General features: G+C 40.6%; 1 protein-coding gene across 2 annotated transcripts in view; it reads left to right on the top strand.

Annotated features, from left to right (window-relative positions):
* The window catches only part of ST8SIA1 (ST8 alpha-N-acetyl-neuraminide alpha-2,8-sialyltransferase 1), a 181,970-nt gene that overhangs the window by 94,246 nt on the left and 60,415 nt on the right, over positions 1-27,309 (top strand). For both annotated transcript variants that reach the window (XR_014709188.1, XM_084611296.1), the window contains exons 3-4: positions 2,995-3,104; positions 11,059-11,151. Coding sequence is in view for 1 of the 2 variants with exons in the window: in XM_084611296.1 (XP_084467422.1) it covers positions 2,995-3,104; positions 11,059-11,151 (203 nt within the window). In the remaining variant the exon portion in view is untranslated. The remainder of the gene's footprint in view (positions 1-2,994; positions 3,105-11,058; positions 11,152-27,309) is intronic.

Genomic DNA, 27,309 nt, shown 5'->3' with positions numbered 1-27,309 from the left:
CATTTTCACTGTAATTTGGGATTAAGCCCAGTGACATGTATTAAAACAGGAATTATATAATGAAGTCTTTCACAGCTCTTGAAAATGAAGAGTTAATGGCTGCTGCATTTTGCCTATACACCATTACTGAGCTACCGTTATGTAACTAATTGGCTTGTAAAGGACTGTGTGATAACTTGAGTAAGGAAGGCACTGCTATTTAAAGAAAACCAACAATTTCAATTCTAAATTTCTATACATGTTTTTTCAGTCAGCCTGCAGGTTGTCATTTGGTCAGGGTCACTTTTGAAGTGAGCTAGATTCCTAGTTCAATAAATGTGTAAATTAAAAAAATGTTCTTGAGAAAGCAGATGCACAAGCAAGAATGTGGTTGCATACTTAGTGTCACTTTGCCATGCTATCACTGTGTTCCTAGCAGTAGCCAGACATCAGTAAATCAAAACTAATTTTTCTTCCTTAACATATTGTAATCCAGGATTAACATACACAAAATGTTTTGATATCCTTAATTAGAAAGCAGGTGATGGCTTTATAACTAGCTGAATAGAATCCAGTTTGCTGAGGGGAAAAAAGCTAATTACAGGGAAGAAACTAAATTATGGATTTAAAACATAAAGGCCTGATACATTCATAATTCAGAATGAAACTCTGGGTCGGTTCTCTGTACTTCACTACACTGTTATGCCTGGTGTGTGCATTATGGAGATATAAGAATAATGCATAATGTTGCACTATACATCCCCTCCAATACTTAGGCAAGTATAAGTACTGCCACCATTTTGATTTGTCCCGCAGGGAAGAATAATTGTCTTGTGAAGCTCCACCACAGCACCATGACATTTGCGTTGACATAGGATGATGCATAGAATGATTCTGTCTTTATTGTGTGAGTGAGGTTCTGACAACCTTGGGAGATAAAAATCATTGCACATTTTTTTACAAGAAGAGAGTATTAACCCAAGTTTTTGGACAAATTCTATTAATGGTAACTTCATCCTACCTACTTTGAATTCCCCAGGTATTTTCAATTTAATGGAGTATTTTTTATTTCCTGGGCTAAACTGATTGATAGTGCTACTGTGTGCTTTTTAAACGACTGTCACAACTGATCCCACAGGTGGATGTATTTCAGAGGCAGATGAAAGGACTCTTCTACATGTAAGTTTAGTTTCCTTCCAAATGAAAGGAAATATGTAATAAGATTCCAGGATTGTTACTCTGTATGTCACTTTGAAGCCTAGAATGTCTTTTGAGTCAGCATGAAGGATTGGGAACAACTACAAGCTTGGTTTTGTTCAGAATATCATCAGGTTCAGTCATCACTGGGCCCTGTGAGAACTGGATGGAATGTTGGCATCTGAAGGTTCCGTGGCAGTTGGAACGTGACCGCTGATCAGAGGAGGTGGGGGTAACAGTTTCATGGGTAACAAACAATGGTCGTGCCTCTAGCCAGGCAGTAGCTCTGTGCAAAAAATTTGGGGAACATGTTCCCACAGCAATGTTGCTCACTATAACACAGTGCGTGCCCCCCATTTTTGGCTTTTGTACACACATGACTTTAAGAATTACACCAGTGTGAGAGCACAGGCTTTCAGCTACTAGTCTATATGTAATATGTTATTGTCATGCACTGCTACAATGTTAACACATAGCATTTTCATGATACCTTAACTCTGCATTGATCCACTGTTAAAGTGCTAGAAGGGATCTTATAACAATGGTAAATAAAGGCTGTTCCTCCGCAGCTTTAATTTATGCCAGGATTGATTGCCTGAGGTTTTAGGGAGCTGCAGTCAACCCCTAAATATCTTGCCTGAGGCCACAGAATGAGCAGCGCTAGTGCCAGGAATAGAATTTAGGAGGACCCCTGGCGGCCAGTACCCTGCTGTAACTACACTTCTTCCTCATTTATTCCTTCCCCCCGCCATGTGTCTTTTGTGTATAATCTCATTAAGGTGCCTTTTATATTCTTTGATTTGTAGTGTTGTAGCTGTGTTGGTCCCAGGATATGAGAGACAAGGTGGGTGATTGGACCAACTTCTGTTGGTGGAAGAGACAACCTTTCAAGATCCATGGGGCCTACGCATGCTTATCACAGCGTGCGGTATACCTCATCCAGTGCATCAAAGGCCCCATCAACAACTATGTAGGTGAAACCAGACAATCATTGTGCTCTCGAATGAACACACACAGAAAAATAAAAGAGAAAAACACCCTATCATCCATGGGCAAACATTTTTCACAAAGTGATCACTCCATATCCGACCTCTAAGTCCTCATCCTTAGAGAAAACCTGTCCAACTCCTTCAAAAGACAAGTTTGGGAATTTAAACTCATAATTCTGCTAGACACTAAAAATCATAGTAACAACAAAGACACTGGTTTTATGGCTCATAACAGTTTGCAACCTACTTAACCCTCCTTTTATCTTATGATTACAGAAGTATTAATTGCCCAGTTTGTTTTAAGTGGCTTCTTGCAACCTGTGTTAACCCCTTATGCTTAACAATCTGTCCCATCTTGTATATAGCTATGACTCTCTTGTTACCTTTTCCAAACCTGAAGAAGAGCTCTGTGAAGCTAAAAAACTTCTCTTCCACCAACCAAAGTTGGCCAATAAAATATATTACCTCACCCACTTTGTCTCTCTCTTATTGTTTTGTTCCTTCTATTGTACTCTGTCCTGGTAAATTTGAATAGAAAATACATCCTACTGCACAACTGTTTGTGAACACCAGGAATTTATAACTCTGAAATTCTGCTTCATACAATAACTACATTATCTTAGTGCTGGATAGTGATGGAGTCTGCTTTTGGGAGTGGGAATCAGACTGCTCATACTTTGGACTAATTTCCAAGCTTCTTTCGCCCTCCTCTTTCCCCTTTTGCTGTCCCTATCCCCTCCCTAGTTCCTGATAGGCCTCAGGAGTGGCTGCTACAAACAAAGATTGTGTGTTCTTCTCAGTAAAAACTGGCCTTGTTTTCTGTTGCTAGGCTACCCCATTACAGCTCCCATTGAAGAAATGCTCCGTGGTGGGAAATGGTGGGATTCTGAAGAAGAGTGGCTGCGGCAGACAAATAGATCAAGCAGATTTTGTCATGCGGTAAGACAGAACCCAGCTGCAGCACTGCCTCCCTCCTTCTCCTCCCCCCCCCCAAGTCTACGACCTTTCAAAGCTGTTTGTTTGTGATTAATCAATTGTAACTTGCCTTTTTTTCTTTTTCAGGGTGATTTACACAAGTGATTTGGGGGGAGGGCAGCAATGGCAGACTTATATACCCTCCCTGGCTATGGGGAAGCTTATCTCTGGGAGACTTATAGATGGATGAATTAGGCCGCATTAGACGTTAGCCTGACAAACACAATGGCAGTGAGGGAGAAAGCCGCCTTTTCTTTTGCTTTCTAATTACATTAGGAAGGGTCTGATCCTACAAGATGCTGAGTGCCCTCTTATGAAACTCATATCCTCATCCCCACCCCTTTGAAGTCAATCTGAGTAGATAGAACTTGACAGGGAGAGACCCAAAATGAGAGAGTGGGCTAAAATGTTTTCCTGTGACTTTTCTCCCCTAAGATTCAGTTCTGACCATCTGAAAATAGAGCAGACTTCTTTCCTCGGCACAGTTTGCTTTTAAACTCCCCTCATTCTCTTTTTGCTCCTGCGTTTCTGAAGGTATTAGGATCTGTCAAGTAGGACCTTGTGCTATATAGTTCTTCCTTGATTGAATTTGGCACTATCTAGATCTGCACTCTAGATATTGGAGGGGAGGAAAAGAAATTAGTTCCTCTTTGTTAAATATGAACAAGAAAAATGTTGTGGGGGAAGCGGGGAGGAAGGAAAGCTAAGCGTGCCATTTCTCATCTTTATAGGAGTTTCTCATGGCTCTGAAACGGATGCAGAATTAACTCCCACTTCTAAGAGTTCCCTGATCAGATTTTGATGGCTTATTATAAAACTACTAATTTGTGAAAAAACAAACATTGTTACCATTCTGGTTTGCACCCAAGAGACCAAATACCTTCCTTAATAGAGCAGAGAAGTAAACTACAGAAAAAAGAAATATGTACTGTACACTTAAAATATATGCAGGAAAGAAAATAGGCACGGAGGGGGACAGTGCATTAGTTGCTCTTAAAACATTTACATTTTGCATTTGCAACTAGATAACATTATTACAGTATTCCCTAAAGTTTCTTATACCTGGTTTATGGAATACCTAAGGAGTGCTTCAGTAGTGAAAATTAGTTACAAAGACAATTAGAACATTTTTAAGGGCATCTATTGTGGACTGATAGGAAAACATTTCCCGCTACCAAAAGGGGAACTTGGCCATAGGCTATTTTTAGTGTATTCTGAGTTGGATAGAAGTGGTAGGGGGAAATCCTGCAAAATCGAGCAGCTGATTGCAAGCAGGATTGCATTAGTCACACAGTCATATTTATGGGGAAAGGTTTAAGATCTTTTAAGTGTACTGGATAATATATAGGTGGTGAAATGCTTTTCATTAGCAGGTGGAGTACATTAGATTTAATTGACCTTTTCCATATCTAATTGCTGTAATTCTATAGTTGAGTGTAAAAATATACATATTTTACTTGGTAATGTCTCCACAAATTACATGAAGTTGCTTCAGCTTGCTAATAAGATCTTTGTGCAGCTTCCTTTAAAATACCTCTTCAGTAACATCAAATATTATACCAATTTTAAACATATTGCAGTTTTTTCCCCGTTCAAAATGTTTTTATTTTAAATTTATTCAGTTACTATCCATCTCCTATGAGATCTGTCACAAGATTACAATTATATTCTTTGATATACTGTAATCACTGAAGTTAGCTAATTACACAGTAATGTGGAAAATGGAGGAGTTTAAACCCGTTGCTTGAACGTACACTAAATAATGTTGCAATAATACAAAGATTGCATTACAGCAGCAGATCTCAGTCTTTAAGATGTAGCCCACCAGACCTAAAATTCAAAAGTATTTAGCATATCACCTTCATAATTGTACTCAGGGTAGTCATAATGGATTCTTATTTTGACAATATACCTTAAACCAGTGTTTCTGAACCTTTTCAGGTTTGCCGCCCCTTATTTGAAGACCACATTTTTGTGACCCTACCTTAAGTTTACTGTAAGAGTAAGAATAGAAATGATATAGTGATAACGATAAGCCTATATAATTTGTTTGTGTTTTAAGATGTTGACAGAGAGTACTTGACCTTGAAGGGAAATCGTGCATGGCAGCAGAAGGGGAGTGAGGTGGTTTGAGTTTATTTTATTTTTTTTGCTTTAGGTTGAAATAAAATTTTCAATGCACCGCAATCACTCTTGATTAACTTTCGTAGCTGCTTCAGTGGGTCATGACCCACCAATTGAGAAACACTGCTTTAAACCAACCCAGGTGCCACCTGCTGGTGGCTTTTGTCCCACTAGTGGTATGCGTACTACAGTGGCAGGCCAGTGCATTAGAATAAAGAACCTAAATGAACACTTTCAAACACATTTTTTCATTTAAAAATTCAGATTTGTCCTTTTGACCTCCAGCCAGATTGACAGCATATTTATCCCTCTACAGATATACAGATTATACACCATTGTGCTTGTCTACCACATCAGCTTGCCATTGCCCATCCACATCCATAATAATTGTATTGTTTCCCCTCAGTATGGTTCCTTGCTGGTCTGAGTGATGTGTAAGCATCTTAGTCATAAAGCCAATCAATCACCAGTTTCCTGATTTTGCTTTATTATGCTGCTTAGTAGCCTGAAAATAGGGAAACACCCTGAGTGTCTTTTGGGAAAGTAATCATGATTGTACCTCTCCTCTGCATGGTCACTCAAAGAGGGCAAATGGGTTAAATGATCTCTTGCAAGGACTGAAGAAAATCATTGTTCTTCATTTGATTATCTAGAGGATGAAGTAGAGGGCATGGCCACCCGATAAAAATATATTTGCTAAGCACTGTGTGCATTTGCAATTTGCTACATTTCCCATCCCCAGTTAAATTTTGCTAAATTTGGTTCTTATTAAAGAACCACAGATGGAACCAAATAATCTGCATCAATCTCTGTGCAACCCTTTCTACTCCTTTCTTAAACTCTACCTGTGCACCTGAAGCCCGGTTTGCAAGTCAGTTGTTTGGCCTGTCCAAAAGAGAGACCACCAACTGCCTTTAACTGAGCTGGTTTCATAATAAGAACTGTCCCTGGGCAGGGTCCACCTACAATGGTTCCTCTGGGAGCGTAAGACTATATAGTACCATAAAGTATCATAAACTGTCGTTAGGGCTGCAGGTTAATTACAGTGGTGAAAATTTCTTGGATACTGTGCTTTTTCTGTTTGTCTCCATGATTTTAATAAACTCACCCTGCCCTGGGGGGTTAGGCTTTGCTCTCTGCTCCATATGTTGTGACCTGGTGCGAAGGGTCACACAGCTCTTAGGTCTGGCCCAGCTGCCCCTCCATCATGACAGCAGGAGGGGAATGACACCAAGCCAAATTTGAATGATTAGCGCTTACGACCTGGTGCTTGGGGTCACAGTGCCACTCAGGTTTGGGCTGGCTGCTCCTCCATCTGTTTAATAATTGAAAGGCAAAAAGACCATGCATTGAAAACAATAATTTTAAAGCTTAGTGAATCCTCTAGTCTAAAGAATTACACCCAGTGCCTTTTTATGGCCAATGCACCCACCTAGATTTTTGGAGTACAGAGAACAAATATGGTAAAAGAATTACCAGTAAGATATGGAAAGAGTGACTTCTTTGTGGGATAATCATAGTACAGTTCTTATTGCCTTGGGTAGTTTTATGTTTCTTCTTGGTTCACCAGATACCTATAAGGCATGAGGGTCTCAGCCGTGAAACGGGTACTACCTCATAGGGAACTCTGCATGTTGATCGCATTTTTTCTAGTGCTTTGGTTTCAGTGAGAAGATACAACAGATACCATTCAAAGATCAGTGTATTTAAATCCATATTGCTTTGAGACCAACAGTTAGAGGATTTACATAAGCTCTTGGCCTCAAGAAATTCTTTTCCCTCCCGTCCCCCGCCCAAGACCAAAAGATTCATTAAATGACTAATAAGTGGTTGTGGTATAATTAAAAATGCATGCTCCTTGCTAGTATGAAACTTCCACTTCACAGTCTGTCCAACAACTATCTGGGACTTGGCATTGTGTGAACCAGCCTAAAAAATAATTGAAAAAGGAAAGGGACTTCTGCTGACCAGCTGGCTTCTTGCTGAATTTCCAGCTGGGTCCTCAGCCAATTTCTTAATGTTCCATGCTGCAGCACAAGCTGGGAGAGAGATTTATTGATGAAGGGAACTTGATTTTAAATGATACATCTGCGGCTGGTTTGGAAAAGCAAACTTATTTATTCATATGTTTGGGTGATAAAGTTATGGCAATGCAATTATAAAGGACAATGATTTAAACAAGCATTGAAAAAGAGTGTACCTTGATTCAGTGAAAACTTGACCTGCCTGTGCATGTGTGTTTAAATATAAAGATACTGAGACTTATCCTCCCAAATGCAAAAAGTCCATTAGCCGGATTGCCAATCTGTTGTATTTCCATGTAACAACAGATGACTAGGTTTACAGGGAAACTGGAGCAATCTACTGTTTCTTTTGATGTGCTTGGTGCTCAGTTGGAGCTCCATTTTGCCGCCCTTACTCACGCTGAGTAATTACCTTACTTTTCAAGCAGTCCCATTGCTCTGTCTAAGATATTATGCAACATCAATGAGAGTGGCAGAACTTGACCTGATAGAGGGATCTCATGCAATTTGAAAGTGATTTGTGAGAGTTAAGAATTAGCTCTGGTCCTAAAATGTCTCCAAGTCACCTTCTGTTTCCTTGACTTCTGTCATCATTATATAATCCAAAATCCAGGTTCCCCAGATTTCTTTGCAAGACAGAATCTAAGCAAATATTTATCTTGTTACTAATGATGCTTTCCTCATAGTTAGGATTTCTGAGAGCACCATTACAAAGTGTTGAAAGTGGCTTGACTTTCTGCATTTGTTGGGATTTTTTTGAGTGATGAAATAACAACTAAGGGGTATTAGAGTTTGTTTACAAGGGGGTAAGTATATTTTATAAAAAAAAATTAAGGCGGCCACCAACCCCAAACCCCAAGTTTTTTCATTTAATCAAAAAGTTAATGACATTTTTCATTTCACACTTGCTCTCTTTTTATACCCCTCTAGTTCCCACTTCAAAAAAGTGAAAGACAGAGTGGGATTTTCCTGCTGGTTTTGACACTGAAAATTTTGAAAAAAATGTTTATTGAAATTCTTTGTTTGGAATATCATTGAACAATGTCGACAGAGAATTTTTTCCAAGAAAAATGTTGTCGTTATTGAAGCCCCCTTTTTAATGAGAAAACAATTATCAAAAGGAAAAAAAAACAAAAACCCAGCCAGCTCAAGGGTCAATATTCCCCTTTTCTTCTTTTTAAGAATTGCAACCATGAAAAAGAGAAAACAATAGTGACACATGGCTCTCTACAAATGACTTAAACTATCTTTTCATATTGGAGTTTTCTGACAGCATGAATATAAACCCATGCTTCTGATGGCTTGTATCTGAATTTATGCAAATATATGCAAATTTGTACAGTCCTGTTTTTGTTAGAGAATGTTGGCAGATTTGCATTAGTAGTAAATATGCTTGAAATTGCACAGAAACACTGGTGTGTAATGTGCACACAAATATCCTCCCACCCACCAACTCTGGACATAACACAGTGCACACATGGTCAGTATGGATTGCAGAAGGGGTCAGCCACTGTACTTCCTCCTCATGTTATAAGGGTTTGGGGCTCTTCATTGAATGCACTGAAAATACTTGCCAAGGGCAGCAGTCAGACTGCTATGGTACTAGCATTCCTTGTTACTTGGCCCTGATTGACACTCTACAGTGAATGCGTACTACAGCATACAACATTTCAGACTGGAAATAAGGTGCAAAATTTTTCACAGTGAGGGTAATTAAACTCTGGAGCAACTTACAAGGATCCTGGTGGATTATTCATCATTGGCAAATTTTAAGTCAAGATTGGATATTTTTCTAAGAGATGCTCTAGCTCAAACAGGAATTATTTCAGAGAAGTTCTATGGCCTGTGTTATTCAGGAGGTCTAACTAGATGACCCTTCTGGTCTTTAGAATCTGTGAACATTATAGCATTAACCCTTTCTATGGTAATACTAGAAATTGGCACAAAAACTGAGCTCATTCCGTTCCCTGTTCCCCCAAATGCCCACCTTTTACTGAGGCAGGATATAGGCCCCATGCAATTTGAATTTAGTTGATGCTTGGAATGAGCAACCAGCGTTCATTGCAGGTACATGACACCTATTGCCTGGAAGTAGTGCACAAAGGAGCAGATTAATGGAGCACACTTTTGTATCTGGTCAGTCCTATAAACACAGGACATCCAGGAAAGGGGAGCTAAAGAGAGTTGGGGGAGAGTATAGTGCCAAAAAATAAGGTAGACTTTCACAGGAGCAAGAGGATCTGAATTGGGCCAAAGAAATCTGTGTCATCCTGGTAAAACAGGAGACGGATATGAAATGATGTTGCTGTCTATCCTGGATCCTGCCCTGCTTGACTTTTGAGTCCCCCTAGCCACTGGGTTGAGTGCAGTTGCATGTATAGGTTAAAACAACCAGAGGCTGTTTTTTACTTTTTTGCTTGGCTTGCACCTCTTCTGAGCATGCACTTTTTGGGGGGGAGCATAAAAAGCAGGACTATTACACTTGGCCATGCCCCCTTTCCTTAGATCGGGGTTCTCAAACGTTTTTTTGCTGGGACCCTCTTTGAAAATATTTCAAGCTATGACAACCTGCCCCCAAAAAGAAGTGACTGCCCCCCGCGCCGCCTCCTCCCCCCATACCAGGCCATCCTTCCTTCTACACTGCTGCTGGCCGCGGCACTGTCTTCAGAGCTGGGAGCCTGGCCTGCAGCCACCGCTCTACGGCTGTCCAGCTCTGAAGGCAGCACAGAAGTAAGGGTGGCAATACTGTGATCCCCCTACAATAGGCTTGAAACCCCCTTTTGGGTCAGGATCCCCAGCTTGAGAAATGCTGCCTTCGATCATATTCTGTTTCTGTATGCTGCAGTTTCAGTGAATGAAGCAGGCAAGGGATGTGATTCTGCACAAGATGTATTCATTGGGATTCAACAATGCCTGGTGTTGGTGCACGTTGGCCTACATTTAGCATTATTTCCACCGTCCATCTCTTCATTGTGGAGCATTTGGGTCTAGTTTCAGTGACAGGAGTTTCTGTCTCTTTTTTTTTTTCTCTCAGTCTTCTCCTTTACCTATCTTCTTTCCTAAAAATGATCTGCAAAGTAGAGTAGTGTACTTAATGTCTCCCGCAGCCAGGTTGTGGGAGGCATTCAAACCCAGAAATTCATGTTAAGTAACCACTAAAAAATATTTTTTCCTGCACCTGTGGAGTCCCGTTGGTACTTTCTGTTCTACTGAAGAGATTTCAGAATGTGACATCAAAAATACCACAGGCTTCAAAGTTTGCAAGTATGTAGTCCATGATGGTTGTGATGTCACAGAATGATGCATTCTGGGACACAGTCAGCCAACAAGGAAAAGTACTGAGGGGAATGGGATTTTAAAAAGGTTAGTTGAAATGTATTTCTGTGCATAATGTCCCCTTTTGCCAATAGCCTGTTAGCAGGGACATTCGATATATAAATCTAGACACTTTTCATTATTTGCTTCAGAGTTTACTGTCAATACACTAATATAGGACCATCTTTCCAAAGTGCATAAATTTGCACTTATCCACATTTTAGTGCAAAAATACCCTGTTGTAGATACACATATTGGGAGAGTTTGATGCTTAAATAAAGTGTAAGCAATTCTGAAGATTTAGCCCATAACCATTTTTTCATTTGGTCCAGTATTAGTATTGCAAATTTTCTGTCAGCTTGCATGACCTTATGTGCAAACTGGATTCCTACAATATAAAAAGCCTGAAACTGGAACATGACAATTAAAAACCTTGAATGTCTTTGTTTCTGCAGATGCAACCTTCCTCCTCTGTCCAGTGAATACAGCAAGGATGTTGGATCCAAGACCCAGCTGGTGACAGCTAATCCCAGTATAATTGAGAAAAGGTAGAAAGCACATTCTTTCTTGTTCAGCAAGGAGAAGGTTTCATCTATATCATAGATGTTGATGTGACAGTTATGTTCTTTAAAATTAACATAATGTTGTAAGCAAGGACAACCTTGAAAGCAACCAAAGCCAGAACTGATTGTTGCACTGTATGAAACCCCCCATTATTTATTAGAATTAGTTGAAATTTTCAAAATTTCAGCTTTAGGTGAAGTCAAAAATGGGAAAAATGTAGACACAATTTCAATTTTTGTTCATGTTTTTTAATCAGCTCTTTTATTTATTTATTACCCAAAATGTGCTAGGCCCTTTACCATTACGGCAGGGCAGTGCCTGCAGTACTTGCTGAAAGTGCAGCACAGTGGAAGGGACTGTGGAGCTAATGAAGGGATCTATAAAGTGGGATGAAGTGGTTAGAGCAGCAGGCGAGGAAGACTAATTTTGATTATGGCATTTTGGATAAAATGGAGGGGGGGTCATGAGCAGTGTTAGTTTCAGGAGGGAGGTTACAATAGTCAAGGCAGGAGATTATCAGGTCATAGACAAAGGTTTTTTTCAGTAAGGATGTCTAGGAAAGAAGAGATTTTAGATAATTTTGTAAACAAGTAAGTGGCGGGATTTAGCAATAGCCTGAGCGTGAGGGGAAAAGAAGAGTGAAAGATGACAGCGTTTCCAAGCATGGAAAGTAAGGACGGCTGTGGAATTATCTAGTGTGATAGAACAGGAAACAAGAGATGGCTGAGGGGGTGGATGAGGAGAATAAAAGAGACACCCCAGCTTTGGAGACCAGAGGGTAGGAGGTGAGAGCGGAAGGAAGGGAGGAATGGAATAGTGAGTGTGGGAGGGGGCGAAGCAAGAGGAGAGTTTCTGCTGGATAGTGTCTGATTTGTTTGTTTTTTTCCTTTAAGCAGTTCACAATATCTTAAGGCAAGAGGGATGGGCAGAAAGTGGCGATGAGGGTTGTAGCAATATGAGTTGATCAGTCAGGAGAAATTTAGCCATTTAATGAGGTAGATGGCAGAGATGTAAGGAGGGAGGACAAATATATAGTGTTGAAAATTGGTGGAAACTGTCATAGTTGCTTGGAGCAATGACAGCTTTTAAACAGGTTGATAAAGTCCTCTTTCTCTGCCAGAAAATCAGGTCATGAGGAGATGATTTTTAAGCCACCTCTGGTTTCTGAATCAGTAATGAAAAGTGGGATGAATGTTATAAAGGTCTTTTTGACCTTTCCTTCACATGTTCCCCAAACTCCATGATTTCAGCTGCATTTTAAGTTACAGCTAATCGTAAGTATATTATAAATGGGCCTGGGCTTCAAAGGTAGAATACAAATGAAGATCTGAGTTTTTACAACAATTTGGGATTTTGATTTGTCCCTTTCTAGGGTTAGAAACTCCCTATGAGGTTTAGATCTGGCTATTGATCCAAACTTCCATGAAGTTCAAGGATACTCAGATCTCTGGCTTTGATTTGAATCTCTCTTTAAACTATAGTTAGCTAGCCCCAGATAATGTTATTTCCTACACTCATAACCATTTTTCTGATCTCCTCTTGTCCTTACTTTAGGTAGTTTTTGATATTGATGAGACTTGACATCTCAAATACCTCTTAATTGTGTTATGGCAGATTTAGTGAATTGATGCTGCATCACCATTCACCCCTTCCAGAAGACTTATCCTTACCAGATATTTTATGGTTAGACATATTGGACATGGTAAGGACTTTATTTCAAGGATGCACAAGCAGTTTTCTTTAGAACATTAAAGCTACATTGGATGCCGTTAAAAAAATCAGACTATTGACAATCACAGACAGTGGTATCTGAGCTACTATCATTTCCCTCTATACTTAAAACAAGCTCCCAAATGTAACAGAGATGGGGATGAGCTAGAATATTAATCATGTTTTGAGTGTTTACGGGAATATAATGAAGGGCATTAAAACTTTTGAGCAGGGAAGTGAAAAACCAAATGATATGACAGATTGGGCATTTCAAAATTCTGAACACACGTTCACTTTTTGGGGGAGAGGGGGGAATTTGATTGTTTAGACGTGAAATTTTCAGCTGTTTATATAAAATATTATGCTGTGTCCTGAACTGAGCATGTAAAATTTGAATTCTCTAGTCCTGACCTGTCTTCATACAATACATGGATGATGGCAATACTAAGATACTAATACAAAGTTTTAATTAGAGTAAAAATTCTCCCCTATGCAGACAGCTAGTGCAACACCTATGCACTATTTAATTCCCACTCCAGTCCTACTTTGACTGAGGAGTTTCATTAGGAAATTCTCATGATGCAAGTAATTATGTTTTAATTCAGTTTACGGAGCTGCCATCTACGTATGTCTATTCCACAGTATCTGTGTGAGTGTCTTTTGCTGCCCCAGTGTCACCTCTAGCAAATGCTTCAGTGACAGATGGAAGATTACATTGGAACACACGTGGCATTCAGAGTTTGCACAGATTTTCAGTGATAACACTTTCCTACTGGTTTAATAATATCTTGCACTGCTATAACTATTTTCAGTATGAGGTTCTTGAGCCTAGGAACAGTTCCATGAGGAACACACATTCTTGTCCCCACTTTAACAGATGAGGAAATTTAGGCACAGAGATGAAGGTGACTTGCCCTAGGTCAGCAAGCCAGAGGCAGAACCAGGAATAGAACCCCAAATTCCTGATTCACTTTACTGTGTATGAGCATAGGGATGCAAACACACAGGGCCAGAACAAGGTCATGTTTTGATTAGGACTCTTTTTGATGATGTCATTGTCGTGCATCTACTTGGTGCATAACTGGAATCTCATCCATAAAAAGCAGATAAAAGTCACTTTGCCATGTTATGAGCCTAGTGTTGCCCCATTTAAGTAATGGAAGTTTAACATTGTCTGATCCCACTCACTCTCTCATCCCCATTTACCAATGGGGGCAGGATCAAGCCCTATTTTAAATGGATGAAACAAAAGAAGTTAGAGTAAACGAACAGCTCCTTCATGTTTTCCTTCTACCCTCTTACTAGATGGGTTTATGGGGTTTATCCTTTAAAACGTTGCAGGCTTTGACTTCAACGGCACTCTGTAATGTCTTTCTACTCTCTGGCTCTGCAGGAGAGGGGCTCCCTCCTGTGGTCCTCCTAAGACACATAGGGCAGAGTCTTTCAGTGGTATCTAATCAAACCATCCTAGACAATGGATTCTATGGGACAGATCCTCAGTTGATGTAAAGCAACATAGCTCCAATGAAGTCAAGGGACCTATGCTGATTTACAGCATCCGAAGATTAGGCCCTACATGCGATATTGATAGTTTTGGCAAGCCAGTCAAGCTTTGAAATCAGAACATTGCAATAGAACCAAGAAGTGCTCAAAAGCTAGGAAATAAAGTTAACATTGCAAGTGCAGACTTGACTCTGCACCCTTTTGTATTTGAAGTACATTATAATTCTTACTTCAATTTCATGGTCACATACTACTACTAACATTCAATATAACATCATATATATTTTTTTCAGACTTACTTACCTAGGGACAGTTTCTTGGAGTTTCACCTATAGCTCTAGGAGTGCCAGACAATCAGAGAAAGTCATTTATGCTGTATGCCAAGGACACAATGAACATTACTTATACAACCTGTATGTGACCTGACTGATAGTCAGAATTTGCTGGCATATTGACCACCTCAATTCACAGCTAATTTTGCTTTGTAATTAACTGGCTAACTAACACCTTACTGTGCGCTGCTTGTTGCAAAGAAAATATACAGTAAATGGATACTAACAAAAGTGTTTGAACACCCATCTAAGGATGATCTTGTGATAAAGGTACGGGAAGGGTCTTGGGAGATCTAGGTTGAATACCTATCCCTGCCATAGATTTCCTTTGTGACTTTGGGCAAGTCACTTATCTAAGAGAGAAGTTAACTTATCATATACCATGTCTATGGTGTAATGATATAGTGAACCATTCTGATAATAAACTACTTTTACTCCATTTTTAATTGTAGTATTTGAAGATTCCACACATATATATCCAAGGTTGTAGGAAGTATTGTGTGATCTTCTGTTAGTGGAACAGTAACATCTAATTTATGACTTTTAAAGCAGGCACAGAAACGAGCAGGATTAAGTCTGTCCATGGAATTTCCTGATTTAGGGGTTATTTTAATGTAGTTTTTGTATGAATAAATACATGTATTTTGTGTGTATGTATATCTCACACACATTTTAATTAGGGGGTTTGACAGTGATCATAACAGTAATCACCAATGCAAAAGACATTGTTTTGTTGAAATGCAAATTTTTGTCTTAGCAACATCATCATCACTATCGCCCATATGTGCTGCTTTTCATTCTCACTTTCTCACGTTTTCATTTTGCTGGCAAACTGTAGCAGGAAAACTTGTTTCCCGCTGTCTCCTTCAGAGACTGTATTGAAGAGACAGCTGGCAAAACCAAACACAAACTTTCTTAGTAACATACCTAGCTGCATAATTTCCTTTATTAGGTTTCTGAAACAGGAGGGTTTTCATGTTTTGGAATGCTTGGGGAACAAAATCGTGATTTCTCCTTTCCCCACACCCTCCCCTCATTTTCTTATTGTAGGGCTTGATTCTGCAATGTGCTGAGAGCTCTGGCCTCAATCCAGAGAAATGCTTAAACGTGTCCTTTAAAGTTAAATATGTGAGTAGTCCCACTAAAGTTCATGGGACTATACAAATGCTTAAAATTAATCATGTGCAAAAACGATTTGCTAGATCAAGTTAGAATGCTCAGCATCTTTCAGGATCAAGCTCCTAGTTAGCTGCAAGATCTGAATCAAAAAGCTTATCTAGTCAATATCCTCTGGGTTAGAGATGAGATTTTTAGTGCCCTTCATTGAAGAATCATTTTTCTGTAAATCCACCTACTTGTGTTTTGTTTCTTTTGTGAGTGTCTGGCAGCATGACCTTTATATTTGTACCATCATTTCAACTGTAACATAGTAAAGTGACCTTGCAGAGGATTCGAAAATACTGCACAATAATAGTTTATTGATTGAGTTAATACATGATGTCTAGTATGTTTCATGTTGGACATTTACTTGACATGCTGTCATGCAGCACTAATAACCAGGAAAAATATTTGACTTTACAAACACATAGAACCCTAAATGCTTCAACTCGTGGAGTGAAGGTATACTTGTCTCCATTGTAAAAGTCAAAGGCCAGTGTTTCCTCTAGGCCAGGGGTGGCCAACCTGTGGCTCCGGAGCCACATGCGGCTCTTCAGAAGTTAATATGCGACTCCTTGTATAGGCACCGACTCCGGGGCAGGAGCTACAGGTGCCAACTTTCCAGTGTGCCGGGGGGTGCTCACTGCTGAAGCATTTGTATAGTCCCATGAACTTTAGTGGGACTACTCACATATTTAACTTTAAAGGACACGTTTAAGCATTTCTCTGGTTTGAGGCCAGAGCTCTCAGCACATTGCAGAATCAAAACATGAAAACCCTCCTGTTTTCACAAACCTAATAAGGGAAATTATGCATCTAGGTATGTTACTAAGAAAGTTTTTGTGTTTGGTTTTGGCAGCTGTCTCTTCAATACAGTCTCTGAAGGAGACAGCGGGAAACAAGTTTTCCTGCTACAGTTTGCCAGCAAAATGAAAACGTGAGAAAGTGAGAATGAAAAGCAGCACAGAAAAGCAGAGTCAAGTCTGCACTTGCAATGTTAGCTTTGTTATTTCCTAGCTTTTGAACACTTCTTGGTTCAATAGTAATGTTTTGATTTGTTTACCTGCTGCGTCCGCAGGTTCGGCCGATTGTGGCAGGTAAACAAACCGGCCACTGGGAGCCGCGATCGGCCGAACCTGCAGATGCATCAGGTAAACAAACCGGCCCGGCCCGCCAGGGGCTTTCCCTGAACAAGCGGCGGAACAAGTTTGGGAACCACTGTTCTAGAGTTTGGTGAAGCAAAAATATAAGACACTCACACAGATATAGAGATAGTGTGTATTTGTGTGTGTGTATGTATATGTGTATAGATATATACACACATATTGCTGCAAAAATTATGTAGTATTTCATGAATGGATTCAACATAATACAGAAGGAGATTTTCTTTTTTAAATAGCAGGATACAAAAGGTAACAACTGAAGTAGGAAAGGAAACAAGAAAGAGAAGATGGAATAAGAAAGAAAAATTGTGACAAAACAGAGGAGAGTAGTAATTTAATCAACTTCTGCCCAGGTCTATTGAGAGCATTCCAATTTACAGGCTTTAAAAAAAATTATGAAAGAACATTATATATGTACAAACTCCTATGTCATATTACAGTACAGCTGTGCAGATTTGTACAAAGTTGCAAGGTTTCAGGGCCACTGAATCCATTCCAACAATGATCTCCACTATGAAGTAAGTTATTTCAGGAATCTGAGTCTGGCCAATAACGTGAGATGGGAGACATAAGTTCCTAGACTGGCCATTGAGGGCTGGTGGCTGAAAAAGCTGCCCAAAACGTCATCTTCACATTGTAAACATTCTAGAGGACAATGAGTGGCCAAAAATCTTCACATTAAAATATTTTTCAGAGGAACAATTACCTTATTTTAAAAGTGGAACTCTTTGTGAATAATTAACATATTTGAAATTTTCTTTCTTGCTACAGTTGCCAAGACCTTTTTGTCAATATTTTTCATTTAAATTTTCTTCCAGATCATGTTTGAAATAGTTATTCAACAGTTTTTATTTCCAAAAATGCATTTTAACAAACAGAAAATGCTTAGTAATGGTTTCGATAAAAATTTAAAAGAAAAAATAGAGAAAAATGTTGTGGAAAACATTGTGGAAAAATGGAAAATGAGTCCATTTAGAACCTGTGAAACAGAAAGAGTTTTGAAATTTTCTATGCAACTATATGTTTGTGTTTTGACTAGCTTTCTTTGGAAGACCCAGAGAGAATACATAGAGACCTAGAGGGCTAAGAAATATGGGACAGGATCATCACCTCCTGCAGTAAGACCTAATGGGAGATGGCCAAGAAATCTCCATGAGGATCCCTTTGTGGGGCTCCTCACTGAGGGGCAGATTCTCAGTTGGTATAAAACATTGTAGCCCCATTGACTTCAGGAGTGTTGTCATGTGCTTCTTCTCTCACCAGTCAGCAGATGCTAGCTGAGAGCATTTTGAGAGGACAGAAATATATCTGCACTCTTCTATCTCCAACTTGGAGTTGTTCACAGGGAAGATTGCTGACTGCAGTCTCTATGAAGATGCTGGCTACGGACATGCTCCCCTTCTCTCTCATGGAGAATGAAGGTTTCACGGAGTTGGTTGCTGCTGCTCCAAGGTGGTGGATACTCAGTCACTCTTTCTTTGCAAAGAAAGCTATGACAGAGCTGTGTTCTGTTGTTCATGGTGCCACAGGCAACTGTGAAGGTGTGAGGGTACACCTCCCCCACAGGCATGTGGACTTGGGGTCAGACCAAAGATTACGTATCTGTCAGTGCACACTGGATCAGCAGTGGCAGCACCACCCTTCATTGACAGCATGCCACTCTCTCATTTTGTGGCTCTGAGACTCACTGGACTGCCCAGGACATCTTGCAGAAACCGACAGCTGTCACTGAGGAGTGGTTACAGCCCCTCTTCCTGTCATCTGGCAATGTGGTCAACATAATGAAAGCAGGGCATGATGATGGACTTGCACGCATTCCTTATGTTGCCCACTGCCTGAATCTTGTTGTCGGAGAATTCCTGGCCGGGGACAGGCAAGTGAAGACACTTCTTACCACAGCCAGAAAGACCCCCGGCCATTTCAGACCATCTTGCACAACACACTGCATCCTGAAAGCTGTAGGGGAGCTTGCAACTACCATGTCTCCAGATGAAGTGGGAGGGGGTGACAAGGTGGAATTCCTCCTTCCGTATGCTAGGCCAGCTGTGTGAACAGAGAGTTGCCATACAAACACTTTCTCTAGGGTACTGCCCAGGCCCAGTCTGACACCAGCCTGCATTTAGCTTGTTCTGACTGGCCATTCATGAAGAAGCTGTGTGACATCTTATGCCATTCTGATGTGGCCACAAAGCTTGCCAGCAGTGATGACTGAAGGATCAGTCCAATTATACCGTGGATTTGCCTACTGGAGAAGAAACTGAATCACGTGCAGACCCTATACAGCCAGAAAAAGGACCTCACTGGAGAATCCCTGGTAGAGAACATGTCTAAACTGCTTGGTAATGGCCACACAAAATTCATAATGGGCAAGGAACATTTCATTATGGTCATGCACATTGACCCCTGATTTAAATCCAGTCTGGCTTCCTTTCTCCTAGGGAACAGGCAGATAGACCTCAGCCATCTACAACACAAGTCAACAGGACTGGTGTCTCAAAAAATGGAATCTGGCAATTTCATACATGGCCCAACATCATGCTCTGGAGGAGAAGTATCAATTCAGCAGCAGCAGCAGGGACTAAACATCTTTGCACTGACATGACAAGCAAGAAATCTTTGTGGGACAGCCCTGAAGACTAGTCTTGTCAGCATTGCCCCTTGTGTTCATGAGGAGCCCTTCTCTGTGAAAGCACGTAGGACAATGGAATCAGTAGTGACATGTAGGTGCACCTGCCGCCCTACAGGGAATGTGGAGAGGGTTTCTTTCATAAGCATGAATAGACACCTATTGCTTTGACAATACACTATGCTAGAGCATGTGGCTACCAGCTGCCTTCCTGAAGAACAGCAGCCCACGGGTGAGGAAGCAGGTGAACGCCTGGAGGGGATATATCAGCACTAGGTAGCCGAATCTATTATCCACCAGTGCTCTCCAAACTGTCCTGCCTTTATTAAAATGGACGTGTGGAGTGTTTAATCTCAATGGCCACTCAGCCGTGAGGACACTTGTCGTGCAGTGTCACCATGGAGAATGAATCCAACTTTTACTTTTTGCAGTGGGGGACCACAGACAAAGTGCAAGAGGGGCCTTTGTCAGATTACTTGTCTGCTTTCCATTTAGTGCCTGGAATGACAAATAGGCAATGCATGATGCATCACATGCACTTGCTGCAGCTCTTTCCTCCTCTCCTCCTCTGCATTGTTGTTTGCTTCTTAGGAGTGCAGGTGCCAAACTAATGCAGCCCCTTCCCTTTCTCTTCCTTCACATTTCAACATTAGCTTGTGGATGAGTGTGATGCCATGACAGTAAGTTTTATTGGTTGTTTTCTATATGCACCTTTCACTTCCTCAGATCTAAGCTCAGTTCCCTCTAAGTACAAGAGCCAAAATGATGCCAAATGAAAAATATGTATCTTATTAGTCAGTGAGTGATTGCTTCAATTTTTTTTAAAAAAATACTCTATGAGGAGGAAAGACAAGCATAAATAAGCAGGGGAAGGGAAACACGTTGTTAACAGCATCTGCAAGCTAAATGTATTTGTACATGTATGTGTGTCACTATTTGGAGTGGCTCATGACTGTGAGTAACTACCTCAGGGCAAACTGTCAGAAACAGGGCAGACATCCCAAGCTGGTGATGTGCTCTACAATTAGATTTCACCAAGCCAGTAACAAATGTGAACTCCTGGATCGCTATATCAGTCTTACCATAGAGTCACAGACAGTATCCTTAGACCAGTGGTGGGCAGCCTGCGGGTTGCATTTGGCCCATTAGGGCAAGCCACTGTCGGTCTGCCAGACCATTTGTTTACACTTGCATGGCTGCCCATAGCTCCCAGTGGCCATGAGCAGCCGTGCAAAACAGTCAGTCTGGCAGACCGCCAGCGGCTTGCCCTGATGGGCCGCAGGTTGCTCATCACCGTCTTAGACTCTCCAGCCTGTCTTGCCACCCAGACAAACAGGATTTTATGATTAAAAAGTTACTTAAACCAACAATCACACCACATTTAGGTTGCTTCCAGTCCCAAGAGACCAGTCACTTACCCCAGATTAATTGGTACCCTTGATCTTACACCAAAGACAACGCTGGCAGCCAATTCTATAGTAAACTAATTAAGGTTTATTAGCTAAGGAAAGGAAAATTATTATTATTATTGCTACTACATTATGATAGGATACAGATAAGTGAAAACAATGCAAGAAACATCCCACTAGTTTTCATGAAGTTTAAACATCAAATACTCTTATACATTTAATAATCACTTTGATCTATTCTAATACACAAGTGAATTGGCCTGGGGCTCTGTCATGAGCTGTCATAGTATGTTAAGGAAAATCTGTCTCTTAATTTCTCTCCCACTGCTGCTATAGCAAGGCAGTGAGGGGAAGCAAATGTTGTACATGTATTTTTAATAAAACTCTAGGGGTGATCCTGGAAAATTGACAAATAAGCCCTTATATCTCTACCAGAGAAATTGGCAGAAATTATAACAAAAAGTAGAATTAAATACCTGGACAGTCATGGTAGGATATAGCCAGTACATTTTCTGCAAAGGAAAGTCCTTCAAATGGATCAATAAAGTAGTGGATGGCGGAAAACCAGCTGATATAAATTTGTTTAAACTTTAAAAAGGCCTTTGACAAAATACCTCACAACAGGCTACTAAGGGAACTAAGTAGTCCTGGGGGTAAAGACAAAGTATAGTTATGAATCCAGAACTGGTTAAGAGACTGGGAACAAAAACTAGGATTTGAATGGTCAATTTTTATCATAACAAAAAGTGAACAGTGAGGTGTTTCAAGATTCTGCATTAGTGCTTCTGTTGTTTAATAATTCATGATTCCTCCCCCCAAAAATAAAATAAAATAATCCCATTTTGAAAACTTCAGAATATATATTTTGTGATTTTATTTTTTTTCAAAAACACATTTCAACCAGCTCTACCTACAAACTTTTTTACTGTGCCCTAAAAGGTCATTGCAAAAATATTCTGAAATGTATTGCAGGCATAATTGTGTTTTATGCTCCTGGCAAACTGAGAGAATAAAAAACTCTCACACACACTCTTCTTCAATCTCTCAGTAGCAAGCACATCAGAGTAACTTTATATGTTATAGACACAAACATATGCCTAATGAAGATGAATTTTTTTCTTCAATTTCCCTTTTCTTTTTGTGAGTTAATTAAATCTGACTGAATCTAATATGCATGAAAATGAGGAACTTAATAACATGTAAGCCTATCATACCCTTTCATGGAAAAAACAACTGGAGGAGTTGCAGTGGGCAAGAAAATCCTACAATATTCCCTTAACAAAGGAAACTAAGAAAACTAGTTTCCTCCTGATTCATTCACCTTGAGGTGGGTTTGGCATTCCTCCTCCGACAAGCAGTGGATTCAGTCCCTGAAATCTGCAGATCTCTGGTATCTTCCTGAGAGACAAGGTTATCTGCATATAGACTCTGTGCCCTCTATGGGGTTTCCTCAGCCTGATTACTCTCTATATCTGACCTATCAGCCCTCATCCTCAAAGGAAACCTGCACAACACTTTCAAAAGACGAGAGTGGGAGCTTAAATTCATATCTTTGCAAGACACTTAAAATCATGGACTGAATAGAGACACTGGATTTAAGGCCTATTGCAAGAATCTATAAGCCGCTAACAACCACTGCCCTCCAGTTGCCTTTTCCCCACCCTCCATTCCCCCCTATGACTGAAGGGGTGTTAACGGTCCACTTTACCTTGAATGGTCCCTTCAAATATGTGTTAACTACTAATGCTAAACAATCTGGTCCACCTTGTATATAGCTGTGACAGTCAGGGTATGCCTACACAGCAATGTAAGCCTGCGGTTCATGGGACTTGAGTCAGCTGACCAGTGTCAGGGAACCCTGGGCTTGAGCATCTACACTGCATTTTAACCCTAGGTTAAGGATTTTCTGACCCATGCTCGAACCTAGGGCTCTGGCGTCCACACTGCAGTGCACAGACCCGAGTCAAAGTAACCCTATCCCAGAGTGGCTAGCAGCCCCCCACCCCAAGTGTTGACATTTTAGGCCTACGACTGCACCGTTTGAGAAGCCTGCCATCTAATCTGAGAATTGGGCTCTCCACCTCTAGGCTGAATCACAATGGCAGGAAAATGCCCATGTGCCCCTGTTTTCAGGATATTTAGGACAGCGGTAGAACCCTGCGCAGACACAAAATTTGTATCCGCATCCGCTCTGCAAAAATGATCCACGGCTATCCGCAGCCACGGATGTGGCTGTCTGCAGCTATAAAGCGGATATCCACGTATGTGCAGGGCTCTAGACATCAGTCTCCTGGGTTGTCAAACTATTAAAATGAAACTTTGCAATGCTTTTTTAAAATGGGATGTTCGATGAAGGTGTTTTTGTTGGATTGTTTTTGTATTGATTTTTGTCTGTTTTGAAGTTTGATATAAAATGTAGGTTTCAGAGGAAACCTGGCTGGCTGTGGGGCAGTGAAGTGCCTCCCCAGATAACGGATCCCTGGGAGGTAATGGGGAAGTTTTGGGGCTGGCTCCCACATACCACCCTCATGGTGCACGCTGGCAAGGCACCTATGCACATGTAGCCCCTGAAGGGGTGTGGGGGCGGGCCAGGAGCAAGGGAGAGAGAGAGTGCAGCAGGACCAAATGGTTACCCTGCGGGAGGGGGAGTGGCCAGGGTGTTGGGGGTCATCCCTCCCCAAGCTGTGCTGAGCTGGGAACTGCAGGGCCGTGGCTTAGTCCCCACTCTGCTCTCGGGCTCTCTTTGCAAAAAGCTTCCGATCGCTCTCCATTGAAAACCCTGCAGGCTCTCTGATAGTGTGATTGCAGACTGGTGTTCTGCAGACAATAGGTTCATGCCGACCTCAGCTGCTGCAATTTGAAAGACGTGTGGCTTCCATTTGCAGTGGAGTACAATACACTGCACCATGATTGTCAGCATAGAGAGGACTAAGGACGTTGCCCCCAGGAACTCTGGGATACAGTCAGAGGACTTCTAGGACCTAAGTCAAGCTGGGGCCTCGTGCATACAGGAAAGCACTAGGGCTCAGACCCTTGATCCCAGCTTAACATGGGCTTGGACCCTCCAGGCCTGCAGAGTCCTGGGACCCTTGGCTCAAGCCCTAGGTTAACACAATTGGTGTGTGGATGGAAGGGAGGTTAGGCTTGAGCCTGGGTTTATATTGCTATGTATACATACCCTCTGAGTATGTTTCCCAGATCTGAAGAAGAGCTCTGAGTAAGCTCAAAAGCTTGACACTCTCACTAACAGAAGTTGGTCCAATAAAAAAATATTACCTCACTCACCTTATCTCTTTAATATCCTGGGACTGACAGGTCTACAAAAACACAGCATACAACTTTAAATACCCAAAAGTCAGAAAATGACAGTGATAAATGGACAGCTTTAGGGCCCCATCTGGCAAATGCTTATGCACATGTGTAACTTTACCTATGTGAAAGAGTTTCACTGAAATTTGTGGGGCTACTCGTGCAAGTATCAGGCTTTTAAGGTTCTGTGTCTTACATGCAAATTAAATACTAAAAAGTTTACATTTTTCCATCCTAATGTAGGCTATTTTAAAATGTCATACATGAACAATTTTCAGATATTTAATAGCTGATGTAATAGCAATTTGGAGCACATAAAGTCATCTATGCTTGGGTATTTTAAAATTATTTTTGCCCCATGTTGCATCCTCAGAAAGAGAAGGTAGAGAAAATTTAGGTCACAAAGTTCTAGGACTTCCTTTTCTTTGGAGATGTAGAATGTTTATTCTTGTAAATATTTTTTAAAAATTTAAATGCATTTTCCCCAAATTAAACTCTCACTATTTCCCCCTCTTTACATATAAAAAGAGCAAATGCCATTTGAAATATGCACATCCCAGAATTTCTAATGCATTTACCCCACTGTTCTGTGCGAGAATGTTGTTTTGTGCATGTGTGATAATTATTGCTTCTGATGCTGTTGACACAATTTCTCCAGAAAGGGGACCTTCACAGAAGGTTTATATGCAAAGAAACATTTCAGTGTAATAATGATGATGAACATGTCCTTCACCAAAGGTTCTTAAGCAAAGTAAGCAATCATGGGATAAGAGGGAAGGCCCTCTCATGGATTGGTAACTGGTTAAAAGATAGGAAACAAAGGGTAGGAATAAATGGTCAGTTTTCAGAATGGAGAGAGGTAAATGGTGGTGTCCCCAGGGGTCTGTACTAGGACCAGTCCTTTCAACATATTCATAAATGATCTGTAAAAAGAGTTGAACAGTGAGGTAGCAAAATTTGCAGATACAAAATTACTCGAGATAGTTAAGTCCCAAGCAGACTGCGAAGAGCCACAAAAGGATCTCACAGAACTGGATGACTGGGCAACAAAATGGCAGATGAAATTCAATATTGATAAATGCAGAGTAATGCACATTGGAAAACATAATCCCAACTAAACACACAAAATGATGGGGTCTAAATTAGCTGTTACCAGTCAAGAAATATCTTGGAGTCATTGTGGATAGTTCTCTGAAAACATCCACTCAATGTGCAGCGGCAGTCAAAAAAGCAAACAGAATGTTGGGAATCATTAAGAAAGGGATAGATAATAAGAGAAAATATCATATTGCTCTTATATAAATCCATGGTACGCCCACATCTTGAATACTGCGTGCAGATGTGGTCGCCCCATCTCAAAAAAGATATATTGGAATTGGAAAAGGTTCCGAAAAGGGCAACGGAAATTATTAGGGGTATGGAACAGCTACCGTATGATGAGAGATTAATAAAAGTGGAACTTTTCAGCTTGGAAAAGAGACTACTAATGGTGGATATGATAGAGGTCGATAAAATCATAACTGGTGTGGAGAAAGTAAATAAGGAAGTGGTATATACTACTACTCATAACACAAGAACTAGGGGTCACCAGTGAAATTAATAGGCAGCAGGTTTAAAACAAACAAAAGGAAGTATTTTTTCACACAATGCACAGTCAACCTGTGGAACTCCTTGCCAGAGGATGTTGTGAACATAACATAAGAATGGCCATACTGGGTCAGACCAAAGGTCCATCTAGCCCAGTATCCTATCTTCCGACAGTGGCCAATGCAAGGTCCCCAGAGGGTAATCATCAAAGTGATCCATTCCCCATTGCTTATTCCCAGCTTCTGGCAAACAGAAGCTAGGGACACCATCACTGCCCATTCTGGCTAATAGCTATTGATGGACCTATCCTCCATGAATTTATCTACTTCTTTTTTGAACTCTGTTATAGTCTTGGCCTTCACAATATCCTCTTGTTGTGGGGCACCGGGTATTGGCCACTATCAGAAGACAGGATACTGGGTTAGATGGACCTTTGGTCTGACCCAGTATGGCCATTCTTATGTTCTACTCAAAAACACTCTGGGCCCGATTTTCCACTGTCACACTGGTTTTATGGTAGTATATTGACTTCAGTAGAATTACTTTGGTATAAAACCTGTGTAACAGAGTGGAGGATCAGGCCCTCTGTTTGTGTCTTGTGGTTAAGAAATTGTCCTGGGACTGCGAGATCAGAGTTCAAGTCTAACCTTTGTCACAGAATTCCTCTGTGACCTTGTGCAACTCATTTAAGCCCTCATCTTCAACTGAAATCAATAAGAGTTAAGCACCTAAACACCTTTAAGGATCTGGGCTTTAGGTCCTGATTTCCTACTGTCTTACACCTTGTGTAATAACTTACACCTTTAGAAAGTGGCTGTAAAATACTATCTAATCGGAATGATCACCAGTCAAATGTTATCCAATCTGATTCCACTTTGCACAGGTGTAAATGACTATACACGGTGCAGGACACTGAAGAATCATGGACATAATCTCTCTCTGTGCCTGTGTTCCTAATCCAATAGTCAAAATTCCCTACCTCACAAAGGTGTGGGTTGGATACATGCATTAATATTTGTGAAGTGCTCAGACATTACAGTGATTGGGGGCTGATGAGGGCTTAGCTAGATTGATTCTCTATCTATTATTTCTTTACAAAACTGGAGGTTTTTTTCTTTTGAGATTTTAACCTTCATTTTTGGTCTCTGCATAACAGCCTCTGCCTCTTTCTTCATGCCCACTCTTCTCCCCACCTCCTGTACACACATTAAAGGCACACCATCAATTTGTTCTGAACTTAAAGGTCTATTTTGTTTAAAGATTTTGCTTTTATTTAAGTCAGTCTTAATACATATAGAAATATTTTCATCTCTTTTTTTTGCCCCCCCAACAGTTGTGAAGATTT

Source organism: Lepidochelys olivacea (assembly GCF_965140295.1).
Source record: "Lepidochelys olivacea isolate rLepOli2 genome assembly, chromosome: 1".
NCBI lineage: Eukaryota > Metazoa > Chordata > Testudines > Cheloniidae > Lepidochelys > Lepidochelys olivacea.
Note: the sequence above shows the minus strand (reverse complement) of the source record. Positions and strands in the feature narration are given on the sequence as shown.